Source organism: Balearica regulorum, chromosome 1, assembly GCF_011004875.1.
Source record: "Balearica regulorum gibbericeps isolate bBalReg1 chromosome 1, bBalReg1.pri, whole genome shotgun sequence".
NCBI lineage: Eukaryota > Metazoa > Chordata > Aves > Gruiformes > Gruidae > Balearica > Balearica regulorum.
Window position 1 is genome coordinate 40275734 of NC_046184.1, and position 12586 is coordinate 40288319.

The 12586-nt window shown below is 40.7% G+C and overlaps 1 protein-coding gene across 2 annotated transcripts in view; it reads right to left on the reverse strand.

Moving 5' to 3' along the window:
- PTPRR (protein tyrosine phosphatase receptor type R) overlaps nucleotides 1-12586 on the reverse strand; it is a 153926-nt gene that overhangs the window by 22493 nt on the left and 118847 nt on the right. For both annotated transcript variants that reach the window (XM_075746738.1, XM_075746730.1), the window contains exon 8: nucleotides 6636-6720. In XM_075746738.1, the coding sequence (XP_075602853.1) occupies nucleotides 6636-6720 (85 nt within the window). The remainder of the gene's footprint in view (nucleotides 1-6635; nucleotides 6721-12586) is intronic.

The following is a 12586-nucleotide window of genomic DNA, read 5'->3' on the forward strand; positions in this document are numbered from 1 at the left end:
TGAACATCAAAGCAACACTATCAGGTCCAGGCAATGGTCAGCAAGGTCTAGCCTGCCTGTGTCGAGTATCAAGCTGACCTCCCAGACTGCCTCTGAAACCTGTGTTGTATCATTGCATGATGCTGGATAATTACACCAAGTCCTTTGGATTCAACTTTGATCTTTGCCTGAAGCTGTACTGTTCCAATGAGTACAGCTGGGTTTAAATCAAGAAAAGCTCCCTCTACCTGAGATGAAATCAGCTATGTGTTTTTATACCAATTTAAGTAAGTTCACTGTAAGGGGCTGGACTCGTAATCCATATCCTTCCCCTAATCCTGTGTTCTCATTTGACACAATTTGTGACCATTCATGTGTACTAGACTGGAGACGCAATGCCAAAATACAGGAACATTTTCCTTCATGCTCTTCAATCCTTCACTGTCTTGGATGATCTAGAATGGAGTAGGGGCCAGTTCTGTTGAGTATAGAGCTGGGGGTTACTAAATGCCTCCTGCAAAGGAAATTTTTGCTTGCTCATTTGTGATAATGTGATCCCCCATGTACTACCCTTTTGAAATTAAAGCCAGCAAATTCTCAATTACACAGCATAACAGAAAGGGATAAGAAGGGGACAGAGGTGCCTAAGTTGTGGCTGTCCAGGGGCACACTTTGATTTTCTTCACAACTTTCTGAAAAAATATTCTGCTGTTAAAAAAATGATAAGGAAATATTTCTGTACTGAAAAAAAATCTTTTATTCTGGCAATTTGCTTAATTAATTAGAATAATCAGCTTTTTGACAGTATACACCTATTGGTTTGGAAATAGTCTCTGGATAGTTGCTTTGCTGAATGCAATCTAGGCAATGTGTTCAAAGATACATATGTGGATGCTGACCTGGAGAGTGGTAAGAAAACACTATTTGTTATGTGGCCTTGCTGTTTACACAATAAATATATAATTGATGTACATATGCTGTAGCAAAACCTGGTGTTTTCAGAGTTGCTTTTGGATTTCTTGTGTGACTTTTCATCCTGTTCCTAGGAACAAGATAAAACATTTGCAAATCAAAGGAAGAGGAGGGATGATCCCAAACATACTTTATGTTCTTTTCCCACCGGAGGTCACAGGAGCATCTTGGACAGGAGCGGAGCCTTTGCAGGACCGCAGGCTTGTGTTTTGAAAGTCTGTTCCTTTAAATGTGCAAATGCAGGCCTGACTTCTAGTTCAAAGCCTGCGCATACAAGTCTTGTCCTCTGCGTTAATAGCACAGCATGAACCCTAGTTAGCTTGTGCTAAAAATCTCTTTGTACTAGCTTTCCCAACTTTTTGACTTAGAGGTGTTTTTTTTTTTTTTTTCTCTTTAACAATATGAGGACAGGAAACCTCTCATTCCTTTTCAGCACAGAGTGATTATTAGCCATTTCCACAAATGCCTCGGGCTACGTGGCCTTGAAAAAACACCCGCTTCCTTTAGCTCACACAATGCCTCTGATTCTGGTGTAGCTTGACCCCTACCTTAAAAAACCTCTTCCAAGCAGACTCAACATCCAGTTTAATTACCATGCCTTGGGATAAATCCCTCTGTTACTAAGGAGAACCTAAATCAGTTTCACAATTTCTGAGACTTCCTTCCAACTCCAATCAACTAAAAAAACACTGCTTCTGAATGGGAGTCTTTTATAAATTAATAGTCTTGATCAGTTATGAAATAGGTGAGTGCTGTAAACTCAGCTCTGAAAAAAGGAAAACCTGAGCGCTGCTAAAGATCCGGAGCCACTAAGCAATCATCAGACACAAATAGCAGTAATTAGCTTCCTCCCGAATGACAAATACCTTGGAGGTAATAATCTCCTCCTCAAGGATGGCAAAGTCTGAGAGTCTGAAGCTACAGCAGAAAGACACAGATGGTGGCTGCAAGGCTGAATTCATCAATGTTTGTAAAGCATCCTGAAACGCAGCAGAGCTGTTAAGCACTTATAATTACTAATAAAAAAATGCCTCTTACAATTTTGACTGAGGCAAAATTACTGCTGGTTTTTTCCGTGTATCTAGGAAGTCTGGAACAGCTCTCCCATTGGAGCAGGCGCAGCTTCTAACTCCACCTTTAAGAAATTAATACTGGTCTAAATTTATCATGCTGGAGGAACAGGAGGCAGTTAAAGGGGCTGTAGCTTGCCCCCATGAGACACCCAGTGCAGGGAACAAGCTGGGCACTACCAGACAGCCTCCCCCACTGCCATCGATACTGGAGGTTCATCCGCTCCACGAGTGCCACTTTGTCATGAAGACCCAGGGCTTTGTCCCATTGAAAAGGCCGTATTCATTGTACGGTGGGTACAACGTGCTATGGTTGGTTTTTCTTCTTCATTTTAAGTTCTTTAGGGCATGGGAGTGTTCGCATTTGTAGCATTTCCAAGATTAATCATTTGTTACTCCTAGCCCAGTCCTACTCGCCACACCAACAGTAGGACTGAAATACTGTGAGAAGGGCTGTCCTTCAGGTATTTCTGTTTTGTGAGCAGGAAAGGAAGCTGAAAATTTTGTGAGGCAGGTTCCTCTCATATCTGCAGCCCAAAAGATCATAAATCTTTCAGATATTGAAACATTTTGAAATTCATACACCCCTACTTTGCTTGGGTTTGCTTGCAGTCTATAAATGATTATGGATATTGGTATTATCTGGTAAACATTGTAACACGGAACGTGGAAGAATCATACCAGACAGCACTCCCAATCTCTGCCAGGTGGGGAATAAGCTATTAGACTTGCAAATAACATAACTGCCTCAAAACACCTCATGTATAAAACACCTGTAAACTATGCATCATTTTTCAATCTCATCTGAATCATTTCCTGTTACTTCCAATATAATCCAGGATTTCTCAATGGAAAACCTAACAGATTTATCATGGTGAGTAATTCTGCATTTTAAAACATGCTTCAGCATTACAAAATAAATTTTCATTCATGCAAAGGGAATCTGTCTTATATTCTTAAAATAAGGTCTGCCTAATATCCATTTAAACTTTTAGTTACGCAGTCTAACATGGATCAATTCTTATAATACTGGCTATTTACAAATATTATAGATGTTATGATACTGGTGATCACAGCTAGGACACATTTTGTCGACTCACATGGATATACAAAAATGCTTTGATGAACCCATGTTGAATTCCACTAAGATTGCACAGTTTTTCTCCTTCTGTTTTGTAAATATGATTTTTTTCTTTAGTTTTTGAAAGCCTGCTGGTGATCCTATTGCCATCATTAGGGAGCAGGACTGGAGCAAACATGACCATTTGTAGTTGGGACTGTAGTGCAAGGGAGCTTGAAAATTCTCAAAAATCAAGAGAATGGTTTTCCAGCATCTGTCTATAAGCTTGCAAAAAAAAAAAACCACAAAAAAACCCGCTTTGCTTATACCATTTAGATTTACTTTTCCCCTTGTTTTTAACTGGAGCGCCAGAGCCAGTTTTAGCACAAGAGCTTGAAACAACAGCTTGTGGATTGGTAGGTTTGATCTGCCAAGTGCTTTCTACCTTCATGTTACTTCGAATCTGCTGTTCTGCAGGGACTACCTTCGGCTAGGCTTCTGCCCTGAGGGTACTCTTCAGGAAGGGGCAAGGAATGACATCCAGGTACCTTGGATGCGTTACACAAGTGAAGATGTCCACAGAGTAGTGTTAAGCCACTTGCTCCTTTTGAAGCAAGAACTGACGCATGTTCTGAAGCACCATGGGAATTCTGCTTCTGGTTTGTGGTGGAAAAGTGAGATAGGAAGGGGAAAAGATGCAAGGCTTTGGAGCTGAGGTCCTGCTGCGGGGACATGTAGTGGAGGCTGCAGGAGACAGCAAGCAAAGGTGAAGATGTGGAGTAAGAGGATGAGGAGAGAGCAGCAGGGCTGGGGTTCTGCTGCAAGGATGTGACTATGGTGAGAGACAGGGAAATCTGTGTGCAGGACTGGGAACCCGCTCAGAGGGCGCGAGAAATGTTCGCGTGGCCAATGGCAGAGGGAATGCAGCTGGAGATGCGGAGCGGGATTTAACGGCACCAATGGGTGGGGTCGCAGTCAGGAGGAGGGACGGAGAAAGAGTGATTTTAAAGAACTGTTTAGCCACTTGCCTCTGATCCCATACTGTCCCCTTGTTAGTTGTATTAGCATATTATTATAAAGTAAAAAATGCTTGGAAAACTTAAAAGAGGCATTCTAGCGTTTGCATAAGAGCATTGGCTATGTTATACCAGAACTGAAACATCTTTCATAGAAATGTAACATTTTCTGCACTTTATAGTTTCCCCTATAGAAAAATTTTCATTAGCCATTCATTTTATTTCACGTGAGTGCGTCTGGCTGGGTAGTATGTATTAACACGAACCTGCGCTCATGCACCCTGTCACAGAATTATCTCTTAGAAAATAAGAACATCCTCTGCAATGCAGAGGGTGGAGCTGGCAGGACTGGGCATTTTTAGGAGATAATCCATCAGCTCAAACGTCACTTGTCACCACAGGTGCCCCAATTCAGGAGACGCACCCAGCGCTGGGAATGGAAAAGCTGACACGGGCATACGAAGCAGCGGGTTGATATCATCGGAGCAGGAAACCAGGAAGGCTGTTCTATTTAATCACTCAAATCGTTTCCAAACCCTCTCGGACCGGGTGTGGGGTGTGCGAGTATTTATTATGAGCACGTGCCTCAATCCTCAAAATATCTTCTTTGAAACAGCCTGGTGCTAACACACAACAGACCTTTTGATTTCTGTCAAAGACGGTTACAAAGTGCCTGTCAGTGAGTAGCTGTGGTGCGCACCGGCAGCGTGCTTGGACTGAAAATGTGCCTGGGAGTGAGCGGCATGTCCCAGCTAACTGGAGGTGAAAACACAAAGGCATGCTGGTTCTCAAAGCTCATCAGCATCAACCACGGCCCAGCTGTCGTGTCCCAATTCAAACCACATGCTGCAGTGAAATAGGACTCATCACATTTGCAAAGCGTTGCTGAAGGCGAACCTGATGGTGGCTGGGGCAGCTCGGATGCGAGATGCTATGGGAAGGGAGAACTCCTTCCAAAAATCCGTCTGTCAGGCGGAGGGAGGCTTGGCGATATCCTGGCTCTGCTGCAGCTGATGGCAAAAGTCCTGCTGTCGTCAAAGGGGTCAGCATTTCACCCTCCGCGTGCATCCTGTTGACACTGGGCCAGACTCTAAGGGCCGCTGAATTTTCTGATTACTTGGTATAAAACTTGCATTCAGTTACTTTCTTTAATTCCCTTCAATGTTCCTCCACTGCGCTCAGCTGCACACAGCCATTGGTTGCGATAGATGAACTAACCTTGAAGTCAATGGAAATTTTACTGGGGGCTGAAGGGAAGCGAGGACTCCACAAAACGAGTTTCTTTCCCAGCTACGTATCACATTTCTGAGACTAATCTAGTGGCTGAAGGCCATCAGTTTTCATTAATTTGACTGCAAGGCCTTTGAATGATGTGAACAAATTACAATGCATTAAGGCTCGTTGAGAGAAATCTTGTCATTCAAAGCGTGTGAATTTGCATGACTAATATATAACATAGGCCTACAAAGACATTATAGAGATGATTAGAAAACAAATTTCTAGCTGATAGAATACGCTGTCATTTTAAAAGTATTCTTCATTCCAGACATAAGCAAAGGGATGTGTTTACATTTTTCTGTGGGAGTGTCCCCCAACATTTTGAATCACTGCACTTTTTCGCTTTGATGATGTCAAAATATTATAAAAACACAACTATTCATGTCTATATTTAGTGCAATGTTAAAACTTCGGCAACCTATTTTAAAACAAAATGATTAATAAAGGAGAAATGGAATACCTCATTATCCCTCAACAACTGCTGTGGAAATAGCTGCATTTCATAGAAATGTGTATTTTGAAGGAAAACTATTCCACTGAAAAGTTTTCAATCACCTCTAATTATAACAAACCAATTGTTACTTTGTCAGAAATAAATAACTTGGGCCATCGAAAATACAGACGCAGTAGAGCAAAGCAGTAACAAGTTTACAGCAACGATGAGGCAGCACTGTGTGAGAGTGGTTTTCTTACTAATGTAAACGGATTTCCACAAAGCCATGTGGTGCATGGAGAAGAAAAACACCACCAGAGGACTTACAGAGATGGAAGTTCACTACAAGAAAGGATAGGATGCACTTGCTTTTTTTAGTCTGGGCCACTTAAGGTTGGACAGGATCCCAACTAGCTTGACCCAGCCAGAGGGAATTCAGTGACTGCAAGACAGCATGGGCTGTGATGGAGGCAACAGCCTCGGTCCTCTCGTCTTCCAGATCAGGGGAGCTACTGCGAGGCGCAGCGAACCTCTCTCTACCCATCTGCCTGATCTGTCCTCCAGAGAAAACCAGCATGGACCCAGGCTGCATTTCCTTACGTGGGTGGGATGCTGACAAAGTGTGTGCCTACTAGGGCATCCAGTGAGAGTTCTGCATTTGCCAGTCCTACAGCACTGGGCTTTTGTTGTCTTTCTACATAGAATATAAATACATCTATGAACAAGTACACAGCGATCAAAGATAAAGACTACTAGATTTTCACAGCAACAAGTTCTCAAAGCAGGACTAAATATCATAGTAGGAAATCATGGGCTAACTCACTTACTTGGCAAAATTGTTTTATAGCGGTTTTTAGTTCCGTGACTCGGGATGTCAATTTCTTTGGGATCCACAAAATTCATTGGTATTTCCTATAAAAAATAAATTAAATCAGATTGGTGTTTCCAAAGGAGCCATGCAGGAAATTATCACCAGAAGGCCATCTGCTGTTACACAACTGTCTTTTGACATCAAAGTTATTAAGAAAAAAAGTGGTTCCCACCTCAAGCCTGTCAACACCCTTCCTTTAATAAACACAGGGAGTTGCATATTGAAGGGGTGACTTCCAAGGAACACTTCTGATGAATTATTAAAAGCAAAGTTTTTACAGGATTAGGAGAGAGGTTAAAATACACAATAGTTCTAGAAAAGTGGAGTTGAAAAGTGCAGTACTATAGCAGAAAAGCGCAACATCTTACATAATTGGGGGAGGAACTTTCAAAATAATTAAATATTAATATATGGTAAACATTTTTTTAAAATTCTATGCACAGCCCTTAACCATGTCAGTCGAAGACCTTACTTGCTTTTTATAGAAACTACTAGAATGAAGTGCCTTAGTCTTCTGCATTCAGTGACTCAAAAGTGTAATAAAAATCTGAAGCTCTTGATTCTCATTTTGATCTTTTAGTGACTGACTCACATTGTCTTCTTTAAATATGCAGATGTGCAGGTAACTAATGTGACAGCTTGCTTGAAGTTCCAATAATAAACAAATGATAAACTCCCGATCAACTTAAGATTACTGTTTTTCAAATTGTTTGTCAGTATGAAAAGTAAAAATCCTCCAATTTTTCATTGACCAAAATGTTTCACTTGGTTTAAGAGGGGGAAGAATAATTTTGATTTTTGAGGTCCTGAAACATTGTTAGCATTCTTACAGTTGAATAAAAACAACCCTTTGGAAATGGCAAGATGAAACATGTAGGGGTTTTTTTTTCCTGATCGTGGGGGATGATTTACCAACCAAAACAATCTGGCAAAATCACATTTAAAAAATGGTTAGTTGACTCAGATCTTCAGTTTTCACTGTATTTTTTTGGCCAGCACTATTTAAATTATCTTAGGGTAAGCTGGAATTTGATCTTCAGTAAATGAATACTTCTACTTAAAAGCACAGTCATTACTAGAGACTTGAAAACTTCATTGCTAGCCTGGGACATTTATCCAAAGAGACAGCAGCCTATTAAATAATTACCTCTGACAGACACATAGGAACATGAGGAGACACAAAAGGTATGTTCCTACCCTATTCAGTGCAAACATCCTTTGACTTGCACCACTGGAAAATTTACTTAAGGATTTTCCTCCAAAATCAGCTGGTTTCTAACTCCACAGGCGCAGGCCTGCCCAGGACTTTGGCACAGATGAGATGCATGGCCACTGTCCTTCAGACCCAAGCTCTGGTCCTGCCCAGCATGACTTGCTGCTGCGGGATTTTTTTTTTTTTTTGAGGAACAGGGACAAGGCCCATAACAGCTTGCCAAGGATGTGCCCAACAGCAGATCTTTACATGGGTTCACCAAGCAGGGAAAGCTACCCTCTTACTTTTCTGGTTGAAGAGAAGGTAAAGATAAGTAGAATTTGGATGGGTCAATATGAATTGCTTTGATTCTTTTCTGCTTCCCTTCTTCTTTTCTGCTTTTCTTCTTCAGCTGACTCCTCAAAAGAATGACTCGCTGCCTCTAATTCAGGCTAGCCAAAGTGTTGCTGCTAAGATATACACCTTCCTTGCAGGTACTTCACCCAATCCTTTTTCAGCTCCCTGTACTGCCATCCATCTGATGGCTGAACTAAGCGCAGGATCTTCTCACTTGTAAGATTCCATTCCTGCATAAACCTCATCGTCATTCCTTCAGGTCAAACCATCTCACCTCTGTCCTGCTTCTGATGCCCCTGGAACTACAAAATGAGTTCCCACATCCCTCTTGTACCTACCTCTTACCTTCACCCCTTCCCAGTGGTGACCTCTGTGAGACTCTTCCCCTCAGCTTTTGGGCTCCAAATTGTCCTAAGTGGCTCTGGTATGGGCTGTTAGTGCCTTATGCTGGGCTACTGGCTGACCTAGAGGTTCCCTGGCTCAGTTCTGGCTTAGTATAAACACCAGCGGCGCATGGCTTCTGAAAGGTTTCCCTGCTCAACTATATACCTACTGAGACAGAGCAATACGTTAAGCCTTTCTTTAAAGTGATCTACAGCTGTCATCTACAGAGACTGGAAAAAGATGTGTGAGGAAGAGTTCTCTGCCTGCACAACAAGAGACGGTGGTCAGTGGGGCTCTTCCAGCCGCCTGGCTGTTTCCCTCTTGATGCCTGCTGAAATTTGAAAATAGTTCATTAGTTGGCGAGTTAGTGACAGATGGAGAAATGCCACCGAGTTGAAAGCAGAAATGTATTTCTCTGGGCCAAGAAGGTCAATTAATAATATTAATCACTTACATCCTGTAAACACTTTTTAGTCAGTGGGCTCCTCCCAGTAGTAAGTACTTGTGGGGCCAAGGGCACAGACAGAAATCTGACAATACACTGTGGATCACAGCCACAGACAAGTCACTTACTCTGAAGCTGGCTGTGAAACACAAGCGATGATTCCAGAAAAAAATTCAGGATATCAGGGGGATAACATTTCTGCTAGTGTGGGGGAAAATAAGCCCAGCAGATTTTAAATGGCATGTATGTGTACAAACTAGCATTCAAAGTCTGTAGCTATATAGTCAATATATAAAAATTTGTTTCATTAAACATATATACATATTTTATATAAATAATTACAAATAATGTCTAAGTTGCACATATTTGTGTGCTCAGTCGCATGCATGCAACTATACATGCATATGTTCACGGGCTGCTTCAGCTCTCTGGGTGATACTCTTCTAATAACAGCTATTCTGGCTCACATTAGCCTTTAAATGCTACAACTGTTCATATACTCAAAGAGGTATGATTTGGGTCTCCGAAAGCATTCAAGAAAATTTTGCAAAATTTATGAAAATTCAGGCAAATGTTCATTGTACTCATCCCTCCATTTTTATGAGAACCAACTTTTATAGATTTAAGAATCCGGCACTTTCCCATGCAGGACTGTATTTTCTGACATTCCGGTATTTCAGGAATAATGAATTTTTCTGTTCTGTCACCAACTTGAGACATTCTGGGTTTTGCATAGTAGCAGCTCAGGCTACCAAAGAAGTATATGCTGGGCAATTTATGTTTCTTCCTCCTTGCAAATCAGGTATATTCTCCCAAGTAAAAGTAGCCAACCTTTTTGTCAGCATTAAAAAAAAAGAAAGAAAAAGAGCTCTTTTTTTCTTAATAAGTATTATGGAAAAATATTTTGATAGTAACTTACCAGTTTTTACAATTAAAAAATAAAGTTAATGCCCCCTAAATTGTTAATCAAAAAATTAAATGTTAATTAAAGAACTAAAAATAACCCCAAACTGCTCACGTTTCACTTTTCCATTGAAAACTTTGAATATTTCTCCACTTTTTGCACACTTGGAAGGTTTTCATGGGAACTAATAATCTTAGTCTCAAGAAGACTGTCTTACTGCATTTCTTTAGCTAGCTGAAACAAGCTGAGCGAGCAGAATGTGTGAGGGTTATATATTGTGTTCTTTGCGTGCCTTGAGTTCCTACTAAAGCTATTATCTGTAGCAAGGAAGATGTTAAACAGATACTGTTCAACAGCTTCATCTTAGAACACATTTTAAAAAATGGTTTAAAAATGGAATAGACAAGTCACGATCTTTTCAACAAGATTCTGTGGATACACTGAATGGCCAAAGTCATGTTGTGCCCCCTGAGGGACAAATAAAATGTCTCTGTTGCCCCAGAGCTGTGCACGGGTGCAGTGTGAGAGGATTCTGGTAAATGGGATTCTACAGAGGTGCCAAGTAGTCTGTACAAACTGTCTCCTAACATGGGGGGTTTAAACACAATGAAGTTATTTCTTCTAGCTTTGCTACCTAAGCAGCAGAATGACGGAGAACCGATGGCGTAACTGGTGATAAAGGTATGTTGGATGCTCATAATTTTTTCCATGTACGCTGTCTGATCAATTTTTGGTAAAACAACTGAGGCATTTATTTCTCTTAAAGAAATGACTTTTACTATAAACCTGGGCTTTTTAAAGGTGAATAAAAGGACTGCTTCATAGGATGCAATTATTCATAATGAAAAACTATTTTTAGAGTAAGATGGCACTCATCATCTATTCTATTGACTTACATGTACAAATTGAAAACAAAATGAAACCTGAAGGACCACGTGCTGCGGCATGTTTAATAAGAACTGAATTGTTTGTATGTCTTTGTTAGACCTGTAGTATGCTCAAGGGGTTGTATAGGTCTTCCTGCTCTTACATGCCTTGTTAGGATACACATTTCTGTGTGGCACTATTTATTAAATTTGAGCTATTAAACCAGTCTTAAAAAGCTTTGTTTGTTTAGTTTGCTAATGAGTTATAAAAGCTAAAAAAGTTAGGCTAAGGTTGGGTTGGGTAGTTGTTTATGTTAGGTTTCTCTGCTGTGGTGCTCTCTGATAGCGGTTGGTAACAAGGCATCTCAGGGAACCATGAAGAAAGGGACGAGTTTTTCCTTGTATTGCATTGGTCACCTGATACTGTTCTTTTAGCATGAAAAAACATGAATAACCACTCCATATTCACCTTCTCCTTGCTAGCATCATTTTATAGGCTTCTGTTAAAGCCTCTCACAGTTTTTACTAGGCAGAAAAGTCCTTGTCTATTTAGTATCTCCTGATACAGAAGCTGCTCTAGTCTGTGATTATGTTCGCCATACTTCTGTACGTGCTTTGAGATGGAGAGATCAGAGCCACATGCAGTTGTAAATGCAATATAGATTTTTCCAGTGTCATAAAGATGTTTTCTATATTATTCTCTAAATCTTTTCCCAAGATTCCTAGCTTTGTATTTCAGAACCCATCAAAGTATACAAACCTATTTTATCCCAAATGCATAACATTTTATTTATCAACCCTGCATTTCCTCTGCCTCATCACCATCATGAAATCCTTCTGTAATTTCTTTGAAGTCCATTTCTAATTCTACTACCCTCGGTAATCCAGTGTCATCATCAAACTTTGCTGCCTTCCTATTTATTCCCTTTTCGAGCTGACTTAAGAGCACCTTGGTCAGCATCAGCTCCAGAACAGATGCCTCTGGGACTCCACTGGTGACCTCCTTTTACTCTGAGAAGCAATCGATCCTTCTGATGCTACGCTGTGTTGACTATTCCCCACTGTATTGCATTTGTTCATATATCCATTGGCCTCTTTCTTTACTATAATTCCATCCAATTTCTCTGATTTACACATCAGATTTATAGACCTGCAGTTCTCTGGATCTCTTCTGAGGCCTTGTGACAAACTCTGGTTGCCTCTGGCCCTCTGATTCCTCAGCTGCTGGGGCCCAAGTGCTAGGTTACACCTACCCAGTTAATACATCACTAACTGCATCTATGAACTCCTTTACGATTCCTGGGTGAATACCAGCTTATTCCAGTGAATAGCTTTTATTAATTTTATCGATTTGTTCTAGAATCTCTTCCATTAACGTTTCAATATCAGACAGATCCTCCAGTGACCTGTGTGAATCTACTCGTGTCACAGAAGTAGAAAATTCCCTAAATTCTTCTGTGGTCAACACAGATGCAGCAAATCATGCAATCACGTCTCTCCTATGGCTTCACCTTCTTCAAATCCCTTTTCTACATTTCTGATCCTCTATTGATCCTTGTACTCTTTAGTAAGTTTCCTGCTTTTGATGTATTTAAAAATGAAGTTATGATTTATTTTTTTTTAATTCAAAGCCCTTTTTGGCCTGCCTTATTCAGCTTTCACATTCAACTGGCTTCAGTTTATGCTCTGTTCTATTTCCTCTGTAAAGAGTGTCTCCTTAGTTCTGATAACCTCTTTCATCTGGCTGTTGTGCAATAAC